This window comes from Anopheles arabiensis, chromosome 3 (assembly GCF_016920715.1).
Source record: "Anopheles arabiensis isolate DONGOLA chromosome 3, AaraD3, whole genome shotgun sequence".
In the NCBI taxonomy this organism is placed as follows: domain Eukaryota; kingdom Metazoa; phylum Arthropoda; class Insecta; order Diptera; family Culicidae; genus Anopheles; species Anopheles arabiensis.
The window spans coordinates 74,000,773-74,024,519 of NC_053518.1; the positions used below are offsets into that span (position 1 = coordinate 74,000,773).

Here is a 23,747-nt window from a genome sequence, read left to right on the forward strand (position 1 = left end):
TCCCAACAACCGTGCAGGTTGTGGAAAAGTTTTTTAATCTGCATTACTTTTGATTGCAGCAGCAGCAGCAGCAGCGACTGTGAGGGGATCGATCAGATATCATTGATTGGCGAGGAAAAACGAGTAAACATGTTTTTCTTTTGTTTGAAGTTGTTAAATTGTTGAGCTAATGTTAGTTTATTTAAATAATAAAATAGGTACATTGATTGCTCATTTTCCTTCTCGAAGAGAATTTCTCGGGTTAATGATTGGTTCATACTCTGTGAAACGTAGCAGAAGATAAAAAAGCTAAGATCGAAGAAAATTTATCGAAATCTGTAAAAAATTTGTAATAAAAAATAAAATAAAATAAAAAATACAATTGTAAATACGTTTTAATGCAAATTTAGCTTTGATTTTAGTGCATTGAAAATGTGTTTTTAATTAATTTTATAATTTTATAATCACCAGACATTGTACCATGACGTAACATTTATGGTTTTCTGAACATGATTACTTTGGATCATTTCAAGTACATTGCGCCAAATCCAACGTCGAGAGAGAAAGATAAACAGCAATAGTGAAAGAAGGCAAAATTTACGAATAGAAACAGTAACAAATAGAAACAGGGGAGAGAGCAATCTAGAGCGTAAAGGCCGGGGGACATTGTCCGCACTCGCTAGTGTAATTTCGATTTTCACCAGCGCATCTAGCGGTGGTTGACGGAAGCATTTTGTCAAACAATTTCGAACCGCTTCAGAAATTATGTTCCTTTTCCATGTTTTTTTTCACTTAAAATGGACTAGAAAAGTATTTCAGACATTTTCGCATAAAAAACGGTAAAAAACTACTTCGGTTTGCGGTCCGACACGTCCATTCCCTTGATGACCAATAAAAGCTTCCACCAGCCGCCGCCAGATGCGCTAGTGAAAATTACACTAGCGAGTACGGACAATGTACCCCGGCCTTAAGGTGCATTCGAGAGTGTTAGTAAGAATAATGCTCACAAAACACGACGATGGGACGAGCATTACATTTTCATAGCTAAAAGTAAGCGAATTCAATACAAAAAAGGTGTAAAAAGATGTAATGCGCACTCCCCTAAATAAGATCCCCCATGTAAAATCAAATAACCACCTCATCCATACACATTGGTCGATCAAACAGAACAGATACATAATTGTAAACCAATCTTTGCCTCAACCCTACCCATCTCAACGAGATTAATCGAACCACCAGGCGCCTCCATCTACAAACCACCAGGCGCCTCCATCTACAAACCACCAGGCGCCTCCATCGACCACCGCCATGAAAGTTAGCCCCGTACATTATTCAACGCAAACGGCTGATCAGTCACAAATAACGCGAACGATTGCCCCAAAAACACGGCGAATTGAATTACCACTCAAGCCGAACGTGGCGGGAAGTTTCGATTTCGATACGGTCCAATATCGAAAAATCGACCAACCAAAATCCAAAAACACGTTGTAATTGTAAATTGAGTAGAAACCGGGATAAGAATTTGTGGGAATTGAGGGACTGTGTGGGCAAAACATACAGAAAAGAAACTGGAAATACCAATCCCAAACCGTGTCCAAATCCTTTCCTGTCAAGGCGGCCCAGGCTTTACGGTACGGTGAGACTGGGAGAGAGACACAAGAGGGGAAAGAAAAGCCACGAGAACACACACCGAAAACACCACAAGCAAGACAACAAACAAACAGCAAATCCCGGGTGCGTGGCGAGGAAATGGACGTAATTCCGCACTAAGCCCTTTTCGGTAGCAAACGTTCGGCAGTAGCAAATGTGGTGCGTGTAGTAGCGTGGATTTATTTATTTATCGGCCGGTTTTATTCGGTTAGGCAGGCAGGCGGGCAGTGCCAACCACATTTCTTTGTTTTTCTTTCTGTTTTTTTGTGATTGGTTTCCGGTGCTGATTCCGGCGGAAAATTGAAAACACAAGCCTGCGATGCTGCGAAGCCTCGGAGCTCATACACACCATGTCCCCTTCGCTCTCTTTCTCTCCCTCCGCTGTATAGGGTAAATAAATAATTCCAAAAGTCCAAAATTCAATGATATCGCACAAAGCGCTTCGCAAGAAGCTCGAGATAAAGCCAAATGGAAAGGGGGGGGGTATTATATTCACCACCCACCACCCACACCAGTTTGTGGAGGATTTTAGAACAAGCGGATTTACTCTGGCTTCTGATCGTAAAGTTTGATTAGATGATTCCGATGTCTTCCCTTTCTCTCCCTCTCTCTCTCACTGTTTCCCCAAACGCATCGAATTAATGATTTTGTGGAGTAGGGAAAATTGATTTTACTGGCTGGCTTCATCGATGGGGTATGGTTTTCTTTAAATTTTGCATAACATTGCTTATTAATCCGCTCAGCGCGGGAAGAGCGACGGGGCCGCGAACACATTCGCTCGTGTTAATGAACGCTGCTCGCTAACGCTGACTGCGCTTGGGGCTCTTTTTTCGATGAAGGCTTCGGGGGTTTTGAGGGGGGAGCCACTGTTGTCGATCGAACAGAGTCACGAAAAGATTATGCTCACGGTGGCGTGACGATGTAAACAGGCGCGAGTGGGTAAATGTTTATCCTGCTGACGAGGGGAAGGGATTATATCTGTGTGGCGGTGGTGGAGAGTTGTCGCGTTGTTAAACAAAAGGGGAGAGAGGGAGAAGGGAGAGAGAAAGGGAGATGGCTCAGCTCATTGTTATTGAGAGGAGGGAAAAACAAGTATGATTCGGAAAGATTTGGCTGAAACTGTCGCGCGATTGGTGGATGAAAATTGTCTTTGTTTCCTCGTACGGAGCTTGCGGTTGTACTGGTTTTTCGATGATTTGCTATGGTTGTTTAATAAAGTGTTGGCTAGCATTTTGAAATAAAAAATAATAGTTTTATAGCCTTACCATTGGTCTAATATTAAGGCTTGGTAGTGCAATAAATCTGTTGTAACAAAAAGAAAACCGTTTATTTTGGGGACGGATAAAAGTTTAATACTTTACAGGGTTTCTTACGATTTATTGGTTGGTTCCCATAATTTCTTGGTTGCTTCCCATAGTTTTTTGTTGGTTTTCTTAGTGTTTTTGTGTGTTTCCATTGTTTGAGTTCCATGACTTTGTTTCCATGACTCTTTCCCAAAATCAAACATGGAATATTTGTATTCCATAGAATTGATGTTAAATCGGACGATACAGGGTTTTCCAGATGTTCTCATAGTTGCGGGGTCACTTCCACTATATGGCACCCTTTTTGGACAGGCTCTTTGAAAATTCCTATTGGATTTGTCCAACAATTAGTTTTATAGAATCCAATTCCTATTACATTAAGTTCATTTAACGTAAGAATGAGCCAATAAAGTGTCCCACAGCTATTAGGACTCCTGGAAAATCCTGTAAATCGTGGGAACGAACCAAAAATCTATGGGAAACGATGAATAAATCGTGAAACGAGCTCAAAAATTATGGGAACCCAACCAATAAATCGTAGAAAACTCTATGAATATACCTTAATTTAGACAACAGGCAGGAAATACCTCAAGAGAGCTCTCTAAACAATCTCGCTTGCCCACCAAACCGATTGTTGTACCCGGAACTCCACTCGAAGAAAATATAAACACCCATACAGCTGATGGCTTCTTTCAATTTAATATAATTGCTCCCTTTTGCCTACGAATTCTGTCATTATGGGCCATTACGGGTTTGGGGCAGATGGCAACACCTGTCCTGTGTTGTTGGGACAAAGACTTGCTAAACCAAAATGTCTGAAGAATTCATTGGTAATTATCTAAAGCAAAGATAATTCAGCCTCTGGTTTTACTGCGTTAGATACGAACACTGTTTTTATTTTCTTTTAAAGTGTTTTGTGTGTTTTTCTCCTATTTTCTGTATTGTGTTAGCTTCTCCAAATTAAAAAAGTTTAATAATAGGATAAATAGGTCTAATAGGATAATGAATTTAATAGGAAGTATGATGAAATTAAAAAACGAAAACAATATATTTATGGAATATCTATTTCAATATACCTAGTTAATATAAAACTAGATCAATTTTTCATCATCTTGGTCTAACACAATTTGAATTCCAATAGAGCTCAATAGCCCCTCTGCACGTGCTACTTTTTGAGCGCGGGTAATTAATTTAATCCCTTTAAAACACTAATTAAAATAGTTTCATGCACAGTAAAACCAGCTTACCGTTTTTAACACAAACAAGAAAAAAAAACACTCCAGAACGTCACTTTTTTCCCGTCGCCAGAACTTTCCGAACGATAAATTTCCACTACACCACCGCTTAAAGCAAAACTTTACTGGTGTAGTACACTTAGCTCGCGTCGTTAATTGCGAAACAAGTTGCAAGCGAGCGCGAGCGTTTGTCTCAAGAATCCTCCTCCACTCGAAGCGATACGAACCCGGCCACTGACCCATGCTGATAAATGGACAGCTACCCGGTCAAACCGTGGCATACTAAATCACTCGCACAGCGACAGCAACTGTCCGGTTCGTTCCGTTTGACAAACATTATTTGGTCGGTGAAATAAAGTACGGAAAATAAAATGCAAACGTATCCCCGACGCCCCGTCCCGTGGTTACTACACCGGGCATGGAGAACAAGAAAAACAGGGGAGAAAATGGCGACACGAAGAAAGAAAATCCCAACACGCACCGACGCATTCCAACGGTCTTGTAGCTCCATGATTAAATGATTAAAATTTTAAGAACTCCCTCCGCGGATTGCTCACCACTGCTCTCGGTCTCGGACTCACTCCATCTAAGAAGACCGTGGCTATTCTGCCTTGCACGGAGGGGTGTAAGATTTCATTCCACAGTAAGCGCGGAGCGTTGCCATGGATTGCTTTACCGGGGGGAGCAGCGCACTGGCTGCTCGGGTGTGTATTACGATTACACATCACATTTAATTAAGCTTCCCTCGCTCGGTGCTTCAGTGGGTGCTCTCGCGAGACAACACACACTGTCCTTTTGCTGGAGGGAGAGTAACCGAGTTCACCAAACGCCCCCCCCCAAAACGGAGCATTCCGCAACCAGATACCGCCGCTGTATGAGGGGCGGCAGTGTAAACATTTACCTGCTGATTTCGACCTCGCCCGTTGTAGACCGCCGCACACAGAGCTGTTGTTGAGCTTTATTTGCGTCTGCTTAACGTTGCCCGAGCCTACTGCGATTTTGGGGAAAGGAAGGGAGCTGGGAATGTAATGACATAAGCGTACCGGTGCGCGAGGGAGTTTCCGTGTTTCTTTTCGTTTTTCGAGGTTTTGGGTTTAGTTGTCGTCGTTACGGCGGAGGTTTTTATTTTCAACACCGGAAATGGTCCGGTGCTTGGCAAAGATTGGCGGCACACAAGTTGTGTTCCTTGAGTGGCACAGCACAGAAACACACACACACTGGGTGAGGTCCCGTTTTCATCGTAAAATTCAAGTGGCTGTTTCTAGCCGTCGGCTTCCGGAAGCGGACAAGAACACCTTATTTAAAACGAATTTATCCAGCAACGCTCAGCAACGGGGCAACTTCTACTATCTGTCAGTTGATGCCAGTTGTTTCTCATTTTTCATTCCGGTGTTTTAATCAAAATCGTGATCATCGTTCATTTCCTACCGAAAAAAGAAAATCCACAAAAAAAACCAACACAAAACACGAATAAGCTTTCTTAAGAAGTTTTTCTTCTTGCGCTTTTCTAAGCAACGCGCTCGCGCTATTCACCGGTACACGGTGTGGTGCTTGCGCAAAACTTTGCGCTACACTCGAAACAATCCGCACCCCGGGATAAGTGTCAACTCGACGCAGCAGACAAGTATCATATTTCATTTGCAAAAGTATGAGAGTGTCAAAGAATGAACTTGAACAAAAACAAACAAAAAAATGGTTAAATTTTCTGTGACAGTGAGAAAGGAGAGCTTTGGAATTTGCAGCACTGTTTCGGCAGCAGAAGGTAGAAGGTAGCACAAGCAGCGGCAAAACTTTTTAATTCACTTCACCATTCCAGTTGGGTCCCTCCCGCCAACTGAACCTTCCCAGCCAGACCAGTGGCCTCCCTGCTGGTGATTATCTATTCAAAAGGGTTAGTCTGTTAATTGTTTTTTTTTTCGGTTTTTTAAGGGTCACCACATAATTTACTACTTCCGGCTGGACAGGGCTGGGCTTGTGTGTCCACTGCAAAGGCCGTTGAAAGGGGAAGGCTGCTTATTTTCTTTATCTTCAATGCCAACTCATTCTCTGTATCTGTCTGTGGCGCTTTTGCTTTGCTTTGTGCCTTGGTGCGTCAAAAGAGCGAAGATATTAATTGCTTTCGAATTGGCAACTCATTTGAAAACAAGTTTACTAGCCCAAAACCAGCTCCGAGTTTCCCATTTGTTGTGAAATAAATTGGTTAATTATTGCCCCCGCTCGCTCGCACGCCTTGGCCGACCCTTTGAACAGATGGAGCAATGCAAAGGAAACGTTTGCTCCCGCTTCAGCATGGTAATGAAGCGAACGATGCGAACGATAATGAATATTTTACGAGCAAAAATGAACGCTTTATGTGCTATTCCCAGCGCTAGATCCATTTCACCAGCTGCTGTCGAATGTTTGATGGATCGGATTTTGCTGATTTTGCCTCCCCTCACAATCCCCTTCCAATGTGTGAGTGGGTTATGCTCTATATGTTGATTTAAGCTTCGGCCGGAGCAGAGGTGAAAATAAATTTGCTTAAATAAACGATTCCAAATATCCCCACCGTTGAGTACCTCGTATGGTAGCATTAGCATCGATGAACGAACGCTTTCGAAGGTCAAAGGTAAGAAAGCTCATACACCCACACACACACATACACAATTTATCAGCAAAAGGGGAAAATGAAGATATGCATTGCAATTGATTTATAGTACAGCACGTTCCATAAATCGCTGCTGGTACGCTGAAAACGCTTGCATTAAATTAATACCCCGTGTTGAGTTTCTGTTTTTTGATTGAGCTTTAAGGCGCACGAAACATGCACCAAACCGGCAATTGAACTGCACGAACCACGAACCATTTGCCACGTGCACGAAAACCAATCACGGATCAATTTCACGGCCCGAGCGACGCTGTTTAATGCCGCAAAAGCGTTAGTAATGGCGATAATGGAGAACGGTCTGGGGAAGGGGAGGAAATTGAATTAAAATTCAATTTCTACCAACAACCACAAACTTTAACAGCAAAAAAAAAACCTTTTTTAAAAAGTACATTATGCAAACATTGGAAAAAAAGGAAGGAAAATCATTTCGCTCCCGTCGTTTGACGGTGGTTTATTCGGTCCGGTGCTCCTAATGCTATTACCCATCGTTTCCCGCCGTATTAATCCTCTAATCGAATGGGAATCAAATATTTCTTCCTTTCCTTGTCAAATATATACTTTTTTATACGTACACACCGAGTAAGGCAAAGGAAATCTAACGCCAGTGCTCGGTGAATGATTTTCGCTCATGCACGTTATTTAGATAGGAAGCAGCTTCGTGCTATTAATATCATTTGCTAAGCTGCTTAGGATTATTTAAGAAGCTCAATCAAAACAATGGCCTGTGCTTGCGCTCTCTCTCTCTTTGGGAAAAAGCGCCACACATATGCTTTGTGCAGCCTGCACAGGTTTGAACCGTGCAGCAGCTGCTTCATACGCAAGCAAAAAAGCAGCAAATTTCACTCGCAGCAACCATCTCGTGTGTGTGTGTGTGTGGTGAGAGAGAGAGAGCAAAAATAAACAATCTCACATAGCAACGGCAAAGGGGGGGGGTTCGGGTTGCGTACCAAAACCCCCGGGAGCATGTGGTCTGTGATACAATTTTCCGGCCAGGACGTGCTGCTGCTGGTGCACAGGAACTGCTCAAATTCGTGGTGAATAATGAAACGAAAACATTGGCACGGGTGGGGCATAGAGAGAGCAAAAAGGGGTAAAAAAAAGGAGGAAAAACAGACTGTCGACGTGTGAGGTGAGGTATACACTGCCAAGGTGCAGTGCCAAGGAAGTCTGCAGGCGAAACATTCATTCCGTTCATACAATGGCATCGGTTAGGAAGTGAGTGTGTGTGTTTGGTGTTTTTTCCTCCTTCCTGTAGTGCACACTGGAGAGTGCATTTCTGACTTTTAAGTGGCTATTGTTGCAAAGGAAAACAAAGACCCCGTAGCAGTGGGGTGAGGATAAGTTTCCTTTTTAATACGGCAAAGGCGTCGTGTGGCAATGACTGCATTGTTTCTGCTTCCTGCTGCTTGGTGTTAGGCACTCGTTTGGCAGTGTTTTTGTTCCGTTTTGCTGCACTTGCTTTTCGGCAAAATTTGTCCGAAATGTTGTGTGCGTTTCAAATGTGGGAAAGATAAATAAGCAGAGAAGTTAGTTGACGGTTGGTACAACAAAAAGGTACAAAACTGTGTAAAAAATGTGGTATTTTTCATATACAAATTCACAAATCTGTTGGTAAATGAACAACGCTGTTCTACCCATTGCTTTTGAGCGTTCAGTCTGTTCCCGAGATACACGATTTATGCGTTCCCGAGGGATCCGCGTAATTCGCATATCCGCGAATGTCGAATATCACGCTTGTTCCCCAAAAAAATACAATTTATGAATGGCTATTTTTGATTAAATGTGTCTATATTATACACATCATCATCTTTTGCAGAAACATTAGGTACAATAGGCGACCGCTAACTTAGAGGTAAAATTTATGAGGAAAGTGCACATTTGCTATGAATTTCTGTTCGCATATATGTGTTTTTTTAACTGAGAATCACTCCATTTTGCGAACTTCGAGTTAAAAAAACTCCAGTAAAACACATCTAGTTGGCGGCCTCCTACTGTATTTATAGCTTAATGGCAGTTTAAATTTTTAGCAAAAAAGCTATTTATTTCTATCTAACAATTCTTGGAGCAAAAACGTATTGATATGACATGATATGATTACCTTGTCAGATTTAGAAAAAATCGCGTGTATCTCCGAATAAGTTCGGAACTGCGTAATACGGGAACAGTAACAGTGCACAATGGGCATTTGCCTGGATGAAATTCAAAAAATCAACTTTGTAATAGCGCAATTCCAAATAATAGGTTTTAATACTAAGGGTTAAACTAAGTAAAATACCAAATATGAGCTCTTTATCTGTTCTGGTTCTCTAGAAAAGACCTCTCAAAGTCGAAATTTGTTAAAAAAACGCAGAAAAATCTTCACTTTTTTGGAAAATTTTGAACGTTTGTAACATTTTCAAATATGAACCGATTTTGATAAGTTTAGACATTTTATAAAGGATATTTAGTCAGCTTTATAAACACATGAAAAATTTTGAGTTTGGTTAATTTTATGCAAAAATATACGATAATAACTGAAAAAACTTCCTTAAAATTTTCATCACTTCAATTTTTGACTTAATGCCATTATAAAAGTGGCGTAGAGTGGCGTTGTCTCATATATGTCACATCATAGTGTAATATATATACTATCAATCTGTGAAGAAATATTCTACGAAAGTTTGCGAACGCGAATTTTATTGAAGTTTTTTCACATCAACTTTTTCTAAAAACAGACACATGCGTAACTAGGCGGCTCCATAGGTGCCTAGTGTAGCGTATTTCGTGTATTCTACAAAAATATATTCTACGTGCTTTTGATCAACTTTCATTTCAATTACGAAGCTGTGTATTTTAGTTTCAGCTTATGTACTTATCTAATATGTAAATTTCTATTCTAACCTAACTTTATCATTAAATATAATAAAGCAAATCAGAACCAAATACCTTTTGGTCCTACTGTAGAGTATAGAAGGATATAAGGAAAATAATTCTTAAATTATACGCATAACAGGAAAACGTTATGAATGCAGTAGCATCTATTGGCGTTTTGGGAGAAGAAACTCCCAAAACTCATGACAAACTAAATATAAGGATAGAGGGGAGATGCCTCAAAGAATATTTTGCAAAAAAGAAAAAGCATCCAGAAGGACATTTCCTATAATGAGCTGTATTCCTCTGATTCGTTAACCAGTTCAATATCAGTAGCTACACGCACTAAAACAAAGACAGCGTTCAACTTTACAAATGAAGTAAATACTCAGTTTGTAGCTATCGTTGAATTCTGATTTTTTTGGATAATTGTAAAATCAAGAACATCGGATTTTTAGTTTTATTACCCCTTCTGAAGGCAGTACAGGACTTGGAAAAGTATTGGATGAATATTCAAAGACAAACAATATGTGCTGCTTTTCATTACGAATTTGGGAACTACTTTATTTCAATGTACCTGCTCTATCTAAATATTTAAATGCCTTTATTCATGTCTTTAGAAATGTGAACTAGACGTCAGGAGCTTGTAATAGCATCCACCTAAGTTGTGTATGTAAATTTTTAATATTTGTACTACCTGTGAGTAAAAGTGACGAGAATTAGCTACAATTGTCCTATACAAAGCAGAAATAATTATCTTATTCAAAATTATTATGTTTTGTTTATATTTTATTAGTATTATTATTCATTTAATCTTCATTATGGAACATTACAGTATATTTTAAAATGATTTATACTATTAGCAACAAATAATACAAGAAAAAAAACACACAAAATTGATAAAACTAAGCAAAGATCCCTTAAAACACTATTTTAGGTAGCGCCACCTCGTGGTATGGATGCGAACTTCAAATAAAATGTTATTTACTTTCATAATACTTTACTACAAACGATAAAAACTAACAATTTCTGCAAAAATAATTTTATCCCGCAATTTGTTCTAAACTGCCCATTGTGCAGTGGGGTCCTTTCCGTTTGAAGTTCGTAGGCTGAAATTTCAGCCTGTCAGCTGTTTGCATTGTATAGCAGTTTTCAAGCAGCTATCTAAATCGGTATAATATACAGGTGGGCTTATCCCAAGGTGTATGAATTTAGAAGGCTGATTTTTATCGTTTCTGTTTCTGAATGAAGATTTTAAGAGTGTTTTGTGTATTCGTCAAGCCTCCAGAAAGCTTGTTTGAACAAAAGTTTTCACCCATCCTGTCAAAAAGTGTTATTCAAATTTGGTTATAAAAAACATGCATTGAGACCACCTGGACTACATACACTTTGATTCTGGATTCCATCACCAGAACTCTTTAAAGCGCCTTGGGATAAATGTAAACACTACCTTGTTTTACCATTTTTCGAGCAGGTACTCGGATCAAATGCTAGCTGATGCTAGAATAATCTAGACTGAAAATTGCAGACTAGTTTTGTGTGTGGTTTGGTATGAAGTATTTACATGATTTCAGCCTCCAACTGTCAAACTCCATACAAAAAACTAACTAGAATCGTGAAGGGCCCCAGTAGTAATATTTTCTAATTTCACACTACTACAAACATTCATGGTAGTCTCTGGTGTTTATAAAACAAACATTTTCTTGTGTGAATAAGTTTCTCTATTTAATTTGAGAGACATAAAAGCAATCGCTTTTGCTGAGATTCGAACTTCAAAACACAGGCCACAACGTATGAACCCAATCACGTTACCAACTGCACTGTACGATCCGTCAGACTCTAGGCGTATAATTCGCCTACTGATTATCGATCATGCATGAACGAAAGAACGCAAAGCAACCGCAACGGTGAAAGAAGCTTACGCTTATTTATGCCGAACAACGTGACGCAGCATTTGCTGAGCTGTTGTTTAGCGGAAAATTAGCAGCTCTGTTGTTATTTATGTTGTTTCCCTCTTACCCGGTTGTAGTTTCGGTAGCGTTGCCGTTTCACCCCCTGTTTTGCTAGCCACTTTGTGACGATCGTTGTGCTGCATATTTTAAGCTGCAGCGAGGGCATGCACACACACATGAGCGGGATAAGTCGCCGCATGGCGAAATGCATTCTATTCATCACACGCATCGGTGGCCGCCTTGTAGGTTGTGGGCGTGTTGGGTTAGTTAACCACCGGAGTGTCTAAAGTGTTTGTTTTTTTTAATCGCAAGCGACTCTTTGTGTAAGAGTTGTTCTGCTTGTACTTGCACTTCATCGACACCGATAGTATTGCTGTGTGTGTGTTTGGCTACAATTCGTCCCTAAAGCACCGTCCGTGAGCGCTACAATTGTTGTACAGTTTCGTACGGTAGTACGGCGGGCATGCACAGACAGTGTGGGAATTGCTGACAATGAGCAGATAACTATTATACCGCAGATAGATAGAGCGCTGCCATGGTACGATAGAGTACGCCTTTTGAAAACCTCGCTACAAGTACAGGCTTCTGAGGTTTCTGACTAGTAGCGAGGGGAGATGTGCGAGGGCTTCTTGTTGTGGTTCGGGGAGAGAACGGATAAAGTTTCACCGCGATGAAGCCCCCTTGGATGATGCTGTTCCTGTGGCACAGCTCGTTCCGTGGCACTAGTGGCAGCCATACCACACAATCTCTCTCGCCCCACCTGCTCGCATTTCCCAGAACCACCGCCACGCAAAGTGAGCTGCCGACAGTTGGAGAAACCAATTTATTAATGGTGGTTTGAGTTGCAATTTCGTGGAGCGTGGAGCGAATTGCTGTAGTATTTTTTCTCTCTCCCCATTCCCTGGTATGGGGGTCGTTTCCCGGGCAGCTTAAAGCTTCGGTGGCTTTGTGCAACTTTGTGCAAGCGAAACCACCTGTGCTAGGGTTGTTTGTGTGCATATTTATCCTCCGTCGTCGGTGACTGGGGCTGGGGTTTTTTTGGTTAAACTTTCTCCTACCTGGTAGCACGTTAGCATGGTGCTGAAAACTGTTCATGAAACTGTGGAATAAATTGCAGTTGGACGGACGTTGAAGCAATAATTGAATGCGATGCGGGCGAGTGAATTACGTTGTCCATTTCGTGATCATAAATTCTCGACAAAATTGAATTGGGTTTGGGGTTTTGCAGACATATTAAAGAAGTTGTTTGAAAAAAAGAGCTACCTCGGCTATACGAGTAGCAGATCCAAAAGGCAAGCTAATATACCAAAAACGACTAATCATGATGATCATAGCAGAACATTGCTCTACCAAACAAATTACTCATCTCTATTGGCGTTTCGTACGGTTCATTAAAAATTGATATGACTCCCGATGGTTTGCAATCCTCTCGCCGTGCGATTCGTTCCCCGTGCGCCCAGCCCCAAAGAAGCCGAAACAAAATTGCCAATTAGTGGGGCCAGCTGATTGGCTGATTTTTGGGGAGAGTCTATCGTTGTGTCTTTCATGTTTTTTTTCATGATCTTTCCCAAAAAGTGAAAGATTTTGGACAGAAGAGAAAGATGGGGAAGGAAATGAAGCGGAAATGACTGCGTCTCAAATAACGTTGCACCATTTCCTGCTTCCAGCAAGCTTCGGAGCTGCGCCTCGCTCTTTTTTTGTTTGCCCCGTGGTAGAAAGTTAACGATCTTCCGTTCAGTCATTACGGTCATCATTTATCCGCTATTGTTAGCCGGTCAGGCGCTTTGAGCTTTCCAAGCATTCCGCCACTGAACACAGAGGGCCGCAAAATTGGGCTGCAAAATCAAACGTTATGAGTGGATTTTGCCAAGCATCCGATCCGAACTCTTCGCCACTGTGACAATTTCGACACAATGAAGTCTGTTTTGTCTGCCTTTAGCTGCAAGAACGATGTGCCTTTGTGTGTATATGTGTGTGCTACTGCTGCTGCTACAATACACCGGGAACGGTGTCCATCCGTGCGTGCCGTGAGAATGGACGCGCAACAGTAATTGGTTCGGGCAGGGCATTAAATTGTGCCACCTTTTCCGCAACAAAAAAACAACCCCTTCAGTCGCAAAAGGTGCAATTCTAACACCCAGCGAATGGGAGAAAATATACCTTTTGCCGGAAAGTTTTATTATCCTTTTGTAAGGGAGTTTTTTTGCCTGTACATTGCCAAGAGAAAAGATCGTTGAATCCCTTTTCGGCCCAGCGCCGTTAGTGGGGCACGCGCTCGCACAAACAGCCCTACAGCCTGCTGTGGTACCGGTAAGCTACCAGCATCATCGACCGTACACGACCATCCCCATAGAATGTAGCGAAATATTGTGCTAAATTGGCACCGTGGGTGGAAAGAAACAATAAAAACTCATCCAACAACCACCAACCACCCACCAACCACCATTCTCTATTCAACCATGAACCGTAGGGTCGATGTGCTGCTGTTGCTGCTGCTGACCCCTAGATAGTACGGTCGCTCCCTGCCAGTAAGCAATGTGTATTGTTTTTCTTTGCACACACTTTCTCCCTGCTTTCACTGTGTGTGTGTGTGTGCTTCTAAAACGACCGAAACGGGCATGCCACTGGGGTCCCATATTCGCAGCATCCGCACACTAATCTTATAAACGAGACAGGCGCCTAGCAGCGGGACCTGGCCAGGTGAAATGCTCCTATCCATCGCACAATCACGGCAGCAAACTTTGCCCAGGCAACTGTTGGAGCAGAAGTTGGAGCAGAAGGTGACCGAGCGCTTTTTTCCCCCACATACACTCTTGGCCTTAGTTTGGCGTTCTTGATGCGGGACGCGAACGTCCATTAGTAGGGGGTCCATCTTTCGGCACCGCGAATTGCGATGGGAGGCTGCCACCCGGATGATGGTTTGCAGTGGCAGTGACCTCTCCTCTGCCGTCTTTTACCCAATTATCCTTAATGGAGGATATCAATTTTAATTAATATTCTTTTCGCTGGCTGATGCCAGGGGAACTCCGAGCTGTCAACCGCCTCGGTGTGTACAAACAGAAAATGTTACCAGCTCGATAAAAGAAAACAACGAAGCGCAATGTGGATGTGAGCTGTATCCGGGTGCTGTATCGTAATTATGTGGTCATAACGGTGTACGTGTGTGTGTGTGTGTGTGTGTGTGTGTGTGTGTGTGTGTGAGCGCAGTTTTCGGTGGGACATGGTATTGCATTTTTAATGCGACGGGTCACTTCGTGCAAATTAACTTGTATCAAGTGGATGGAGTGAATGAAGGAGAGTTCATTTTTTGTCGTGGGTTTTGGGCTGGTGGTTGAGGGCTCTCGTTCAGTGTGTGTGGGAAGGCAGCAAGTGGCTTTATAATTATGCATCATACATTATTAATTGATATAAAACACACTCTGTGTGTGTGTGTGAGTGTGTGTGATATTGGGAGTATATTTTAAGCTACAACCTATTTACGGTTTAATTTATTAAGCACACGCTCGCAGGAAGAGATGATGAGAGGTTTATATTTATGTTTATACAGGGCTTCTGTAGTCAACTCTTCATCGGGGGGCTCTCAATCTCATTTCAACATTGTCAATTGATTGTCAGATCATTCTAGTTGCCATTGATATTCGAACTACCAATACCACAGGGACGCCATCTATGGAGCCCTTTCCGTTTTAAGTTTGTAGGTTGAAATTTCAGCCTGTCAGCTGTTTGCATTGTATAGCAGTTTTCGAGCAGCTATCTAAGTTAGTGTAATGTACAGGTGGGCTTATCCCAAGGTTTACGAATTTAGAAGGTAGATTTTAATTGCTTCTGCTTCTGAATGAAGATTTTCACAGTATTTTGTGTATTCGCCAAGCTACCAGAAAGCTTGTTTGAATAATGCTCACCCATCCTGTCAAAAAGAGATGTTCAAATTTGGTAAAAAAAGTGCTATGAGACCACCAGGACTACATACTCTTTGATTCTTTGATTTGATTGAATTCCATAACCTGATCCCTATAATAAACCTTGGGATAAATGTAAACACCACCTTGATTTGCCATGATTTCGAGCAGGTACTAGAATCTGGGACGAACGAAGCTGGGACTATGTAGTACCTATATAGTCCCGGTACTCACATACGCCTCTGAGACATGGACACTGTCCAAATCTGACGAAACCCTCTTAGCCGCGTTCGAGAGGAAGATGCTCAGAAGGATACTTGGCCCCGTATGTGTGGAAGGACAATGGAGGAGCCGCTATAATGACGAGCTATACGAGATGAAACTTTTACGCGCCTGCTGTTCAGCTTCGCTCTCGTCCGTTACTTGCCCTGAACCGTAGTCGAACTGGATATGGATCTAGAGACCCCCTCAACTCCATGATTAGGGTGTTTAACGAAGTTCGTCATTTGTTTGATTTTGGTACCTCAGTGCAATCCTTTAAAAACAGCCTTAGAAGCGAATTATTAAGATGATCTTACTACTTATTTTAAACTAATATTAGACTTAAGAACATTCACACGGATCCATTGTTATCCATTGAACGAGTAATAAACAATTAAACAATAAACAATAAACAATGTACGGCGACCTCACTGTCGTGCAGCGTATCAAGCTAGCCAGGCTCCGGTGGGCTGGCCATGTTGTACGCGTTGAAACGGACGACCCAGCCCGTATAGTCTTTTTAGGTCGTTCACAAGGACAGAGGAGGCGTGGTAGGCCCAAATTGAGGTGGCAAGATGGCGTGGAGGCGTCCGCCATTAAGGCCGGGATAACGGACTGGCAGACGAAGGCGCGAGACCGTGAGCGGTTTCGGACACTCCTGAGGCAGGCCAAGACCGCAAAGCGGTTGTAGCGCCGGATAAGTAAGTAAAGTACTAGAATCTAATTCTAGCTTTGAGGCAGACTCCAACTGTCAAACTCCATACAAAAAACTGACTAGAATCGTGAAGGGCCCCTGTATTAGTTTTTAGTTTCAAGCCTGTATTCTAGCCAAAAAGGAAGCATTGAATGCGTCTGGCAGGCGAGAACACTATATAACAAGATGCCTAGTTGAATGTCTACTCTATTCTACGTCTATTTAAGTAGTATTTTTGTAATAATTGTACAAAATGACAATATTATTCGATTGTAAGATGCATAACTTCTCTGTTTTCGTACTGAAAATTGTAAAAAAAAATCACGTAATTTTAGTTTTTAGGTGCTGGCGTACTGTTCCTTTTGGACCAGTTTCCCGCTTTAAGTCCGTCCGAGTACCTCTTTAATCGAAAATATGGTTTTGCCTATAGTTGTTATTGTAGCTTCTACTAAAAATAAACACTGAGCATGGTGGAAACACGCCCAGCTGATAGAGTAGGTTAAAATAACACGTGGCCAACCATAAGGAATTGTCGAAAATACGTCGATGGCACCTCAACACTAATTTTAAACCTTATTATTTAATCATTCAATTGACGCTTTCCCAAACCCCCCTCCCCGCGCCAATTTAAACAAGCTCCTTCAAAAAACTAACCCCCTCCCCCCGCTCCACGTGTGCCTCTGTGCGTCATTGTCGGTGGATAAAATTATCCCTAAAACCGCGGCATCCCTTTAGACCACGCCGCGGCACTTACCTTGGTCGTTCGGGTCGAACTCGGCCTCCAGCTCCTCCTTGGTCGGTTCCCGCTCCGTCTGCTGGGCGTCCTGCTTCTGCTGACCCTCCGCACCGGTAACGCCGTCCCCTTGCTTCATCTCTCTGCGCACTTTGTGGCCACGGAACGCTGCCTGGATCTTTGTGGCTGCCGCCTCGACTGCGAAAGATGGCAAGAGATTTAGAGAGAGAGAAATAAGTAATGATTAAATATTGCCACTACGCTCTGGTCTACTGGGGATGGAAGCAGGGGAAGTTTCGGTTATCGTTGTCGAGGTGTGTGTAGGTTTGTATGTAAGAAAAGCACAAAAAATGCGCGACTTGATACGCTTGCAGGCATCCCATTTCGTGGAAATGGCCAAGCGAAAACAATTGTGCCGGAATGTGGCGTAAAATAAAGTAGTCCATTTAATGAGCTTCTCCACAACTGTGATAACAGCAAGAAGCGCTGGAACAACATTCTTCAGGCTTTATTGGCTTTTACTTCTTTTTGCTTGCCCATTTTTTGCTCACCAGAACGAACGGCAAGGACGAAAGAAGTTCCGCTGCGCTCGTGTTGGAAATAATGTTAAATGTTTGTCGTTTTGTTCCGCAGTAACAGTGAAGCTTATATTTTCGGCTGAGCCTCCGAAGATGCCTGCTGCAAGCTCAGCAGTATATATATTGATTGCTTCGTCTTAAGCTTTCCAAGACTTATTAATTTGCAAATACCGATACCGATGGGCTTTGTTTCCCGGTACGCCAAAACCGGTGTTATTTCAGGCCACCGGTTGGTGATGTGTTATCTTTCACTTCACCTTTTACTGGGGCTGTTTCCTCCCCCAAAGGTAGAGAAATTCCGGCCGCTTTTGTGACAAAACTTTTCAAATTAGAGAACAGTTCACAGAAAGGTTCACCGCCCTCACGCTATCGGATTCGAGAGACTTTGCACACTCGCTCGTTGAGGGTCCGTGTCGAAAGGACCAGAGTTTCGATAGCAATAAATCATGCGAGTCCAAAATTTTCCCTCCCCCTTTGGTGGCTTGTGGTTTTCCATGCAGGCGGCGGGCCTCGCTGTTTGCTTTGCAAAGTCCCTTTTTCCGATACATTGGACGCGTAAACAAATAAATATTGAATGTGCATTCACATATTGCTCGGGCGTTTTGCTGGCTGGGCCCCGTGTCCGAGGTAAAGTTTGACCCGCTGAGCTAAGGTGCAAGTAGGCCGGGTTCACGTTTTCCAATGGGAATGAATGACTGTACTGCAAAGAAGAAAAACAAAACACCGTTCGCACTGCGAGGGCATTTCTGAGGGTGTGTGGGTAAGGTCGGAAAGGTGTATGAATTATGATTTGTGTTGTTCGGGTGATCGTTATACCTTTACCTCCCACACACACATCTTTTCTGGGGCGAACCGTTCGTGGAGGACATATTTTCGCTCGTTACTTTCACTATTAGCATCGTCAACGGGAGGGCGAACATGTCAGCAGTAGTAGGCTGTGCGTAATGGTTCTTCCCAGAACGGGGAAAAGCTTTTGCGGACCACGGCAAAGGGCAACGCGTTAGCAAGAGATGAGCATTGATGGCGCTTTGTTTCACATGCCTCATCATCCGGGAAAAAGGGAGCATTTTTCAATAATGCTCGGTGCGCGGTATTTTCAGCGTGTTAAAATGGCATTAGAGGCACGTAAAATTTGCCAATAAAGTGGGTTCTCGCCGTGTCTGTGTCATCTTGCTCGCACTGAAAAGTGCTATTAACATCACACATTTCCACCGAATGTGACCTGGGCGCTGTGGGAACGGACGAGAAATGTCTCCCGGGAATAGGCCCCGGGAAGTTGGTGCCATTGTTGCTGCAGGCATCACGCGTACGGTGGGCAGAATTATTACGTGTTAGCGCGCCCGGGCGTCTCGCGATCGTGTCTCGTGATCCCTTCGCGGATGAACAAGCGTTTGCCGATGTGGGAGATACAGATTTAAAATGTTTAACACGTGAGGTGTTTGAGTGCGTGGTTGGGTGTGAGTGCGACATGATTAAATTTTCGCTGACAGGTAGTGGAAGTTGTGCGGCGTGTTGCTGCGCATGCAAAAGCTGCCCAGCTGGGGTTCACAAATTTTCCATTGTTTTCAGTCCGTAAATGTTTCAATACCAAGGGATGTTAAAATGCCATAAAAGGGAGTTATTATGATTGAAACGACATGAATGGATGGTTTTTTGTGTGGCAGGACAGTTTATATTAATTTGGAACCTTCGAGATGCCTACGTGGTACAATGGTGGTGTGCCAAGTGCTTGGACTTGTACGCGACTTGTTGTGGGTTCAAATCTGATCGACACTGGAATCTTTTCGTCGTTTCTGGCAAGCATGTTTTGTTTACTGGGTTGTTAAGACTTGTGTTGGGTTTGATGATTCGAATCTCGAATCGAGTCTTCAAAGATTCATGAATATCTAAAGATTCATAAATATCTAAAGATTCACGAATCTCCAAGGATTTATGAATCACCAAGAATTTATGAATCTCGAAAGTTATATGAATCTTCAAAGATTCGTGAATCTAAAAGATTAATAAATCCATTAAAAATCATATATCTCCAATCCGTGAAACTTTAAAGGTGTATGATTTGCAAAATAGTTAATTTGCGCGATCTCACCAAACAACAACATCCCCAACATATTCAACAACATCTTAAACCCGTCGTGGCTTTAAGCCGCGCATGGACCATCTCCCCGTAGCAAAACAAACTATCCGGCTGCTTGGACTTGCCAAGAAGTCCCGAAATCCTGTATAGGCTATAGGATTTAGATTGTTGCTTCAAAAAGAAGAATAATGAGAAGCTCCTGCTCTATGATTTTTTGGAGATGTATGAATCTCATGAATCATGAAAGGATTCATGAATCCCTAGAGATATGAATCTTTTGATATACATGAATCTTTTGAAATTCATGTGTCTTTTGAGATTCATCAATCTTTGGTGATTCGAGAATATTTGGAGATTCATGAATCTTTGAGGTAAATGAATCTTTGAGATTCATAAATCATTGCAACCGGGATTCAGATTCATGGAATTATTTCAAAGTTTCATTCAGATTCATGAATCTGAATCCGATTTATACAGCACTAGTCAAGACGGTGTGTTACACCGCACTCTCTGGCATTAATCGAAACAAATACATTGGGCATGAAAAATGTGTGGAATGTGTGCTTACCATATTTGTGTATAAACTAATGAAATAATTCAAAAAGAAGAAAAACTTAAATATATATATTCGTAAAACAATTGCCTCATTTGTATTAGTGACGTAGGCTTTTTATCAACCTTTAAAGCATTATTAAGCCTTAAAATTGCTTGTAATTCAATTTTGTATCACAATCTATGCCAGCAATGTGTGTTTCCATCTGGCAACACACATTTCAGTCACGTTTGCGAGACAAGCTCACTTTGTCAACTAATTATTTGTCCCCCGATAGTTCGTTACGAGCTTTTAATATGCTTTGCTCCCATCGCTCCAATTATGATTGGCAAACTTGTGCAAAGCACCGGGGCAAAAACAAAAAAACTTTCACCGAAGTGCATTTAATGAATTCATCACTGGTTTCCAATTAAACACTCCCAACCGCTCTACTCAGGAAGCAGTTTGTGTGTGTGTGTTTGTGGATGTATGGGAAAGCACTAATTACATTCATGTATGCTAATGAACGAAAATGAAGCATTCTTTTTTGTTGTTGCGCACTGTTGTTTTTGCTCTTTCCAACTGATGGATTTGCACGGTTGAAACTGTTAGCAGGTGGTGCAAAATGGGTAGTAGCTGTTTGTAGCCCTCCTCAATACGAGCCTTCCCCCCCCCCTTTCCCCAATTAGATTCCAATCGGAAAGGCGGGGGGAGAGGGATGGCAACAGCATTGCAATTTTGTACCGAAAGCAAAGTGTTGCAACTACTCCACACACACGCCCACCAGACACGTAGTGCAAACTAGCTAGAAGGCTTGATTTGCATTTCAAATACTTCCTGCCTTCTATTGCACACACACATAAACACACACACACACAGCCACACACAGAGCGTGATAGCGATGGTGGCGCACTCGCTGTATTTACGTGTACGAGATGAAATCATGGATCGAAATGCTAATCGACCCGCCATCCGGTAGCGTCACAATATTTGCACCAAGTTTGAAATTTGTTGCGAAAATGTATTTCTATCTCTCTCCATCTGCTCTCTCTGCTCTTTCTCTTTCTCTCTCTCTCTCTCGCTTGCTCTCTCAGCCCACCCGTTAGTTGGGAAAGGAGCAAACTAACGTTATGCATTCTTTGCCTCATGTTGTGCTCTATTTCTCTGATTCTGCCAGTGCCGAAACTTTGCACCGTGCCTGATCAGGTGTGACGCAAACGGTGTGTTAATATTTTTCTTTTTTTGTGGGGAGGGAGGGCATTGCCCACGGGGGGGGGGGGGGTAAACCGGATAAGTAACGCAAGCGAAGTTTTGATGGAATGCAGTAGCAGCAGCAGAAAGCTTTTGCTGCTGTATCGCTGAGCGCGGACAAACGAGCAGACACACGGAGGTGGGAGGGCGGTAAATTCAATAAAGAAAATTTCCGAATTTGTTTACCCCGGGCCCTCCCGCTGCGCTGCGGAGCGCGAAGATCATCCGGTACAAGCCGGTTTAAGCCTTCGAGCTTTCACGGTATCGTTGTGGTTGTGTTGTGGGGGGTCTTGTTCCCCCCCTTTCCATTTTTTACTGGCAAAAAGGTACAGCTCGTTACCTTTGCTGGTTGCTTTCAAAATTTCGAAAATCATCATGCTCCGCTTCAATTCCCCCTCTCCTTTTTTTTGGCTGTTTTGCGAAATAAAGAACAGAGAAGCAAGGCAGCATTAAAAAAAAGAGAAGAAACATTCTGAGATGTTGTTCGGGTCTGTCTCGCCGCGCACAACAGCGCCTACTATAACCTGCCATCATCACCATAGCCGTACCATAAATGGTGTGTGGTAAAAGTTGCGTACGAAACTTTGTCGCTTGTTGTTGTTTTCTCGGTTGTGTGTTGTATTGTTGTTACTTTTTCCCTTTTAGATTGCTTTTTTTCTTGCTTTTCTGTTCCCCAATCTTTATCCCTGTACTCGTTATGTGTGTTGCATGTACTTCGGAGGCAGAATGCCGTCCAGTTCCCGATGGAGTGAGGTTTTGAGTGGGGTAAATTCATTCCACATGCGGGATTTTAACGGGGTTCGCGGTATCTCGTACCAGCTCTCCGGTGATCCATAAAATATGATGCTGGAATCGGGACCTGGACCGGAAAAGCTTTGTCCCACCACCTGGCACACTGGTGGGTCAATCGATACACTGCGAACTGCCATCATGGAACGGTAACACACACACACACGCCCCAAAAACCCGGTGTTTTTACAATAGTTCATCCGGGTCAGCACGGGTTGGTTGATGGGTTGAGCGCTATTTTTAGTCACCATTATTTGACATCCACCCTGGGGCAAGGCAGGAGATGGAGAATGGAGCAGAGCAGGAATAACTCGAAACATTAACAAAAAAAAAAAAAAACGCACACACACAGTGATCCATTTCTGTGTTTCGAGGTTGATGTCATGTTTTTTGTTGCTGCCACCGTTACTTTATTTCGACCATTTGTACACTAACGAGATGACCCAGATTGGCCTGCTTTTTGCAATCGATTGTACCCATTCCTCTCCCCAGGGTGCAAAGGGCTTTTCCGCGGAAAAGCGTTTGTTCGATCCCCGATCCAATCGATAGTGGTTTATATGGGTTGGCATATTAATAAATCTATACCACCGCTTTACCACCGCACAGTGACACAAATTGTGCTTGCGAAAGGGCGAAAACTCTGTGTTGAAAATATATAAATTTATGACTGCTCCATACCTCATACTTGTTACCCAAAAAAAAAAAGAAAAACACTTTCAAAGGCATCACACTGCCGTAATGCTTTTTCTTAGGCTTATTTTGTTTTGTTGCTTGCTGCACCGTTAGGGGTTGTTAAAAATCAAGATTAATCACGGGGCGCCACTACTAAAATCAAGCAAATGTGCTACTCATCATGGCCGTCTCGTCGTGTGCGCGTTCCTTCGCCATTTCGGGGCTGACCCTTTTTTTTCGCTCTTATTTTTCCTTTTATTTTCCGCCCCTCCGCAGCAAACGGCAGCATCCCCATCTGAGGAGGCGTAATTTTTCATCTACAAATTTCTCACTTTGCCACGTCATCAGGTCTTCTATTTTTTTCTTTTCTTCGGTTGGTCTCCTTTTTTGCTTTGTGTTGCCAGTGGTGGAGAGATGGTTCTGCTTTGTGGATTTGGGCAGCCTTTTCGCTTGGGTACAACCTTCACGGTACACGGGCGTTTCGTCGAGATGTGTGAGCATAAATCATTCGCTTTCGCATAAAAGGTGGATTACGATGATTAAAATATGCTTTCGATAAGCTTAAGCTGCTTAAGCTTCATGGGAGGGATGTAGAAAGAGCTGTGATTTGAATGGCTTCTTTTTATTTTAAAAGAAGAGCCATT

At 42.6% G+C, this 23,747-nt stretch overlaps 1 protein-coding gene across 1 annotated transcript in view; it reads right to left on the reverse strand.

The window, feature by feature from the left end:
* LOC120899867 (neuromodulin) overlaps positions 1-23,747 on the reverse strand; it is an 82,413-nt gene that overhangs the window by 6,629 nt on the left and 52,037 nt on the right. The window contains exon 2 of the mRNA XM_040306154.1: positions 17,226-17,402. Within this exon, the coding sequence (XP_040162088.1) occupies positions 17,226-17,402 (177 nt within the window). The remainder of the gene's footprint in view (positions 1-17,225; positions 17,403-23,747) is intronic.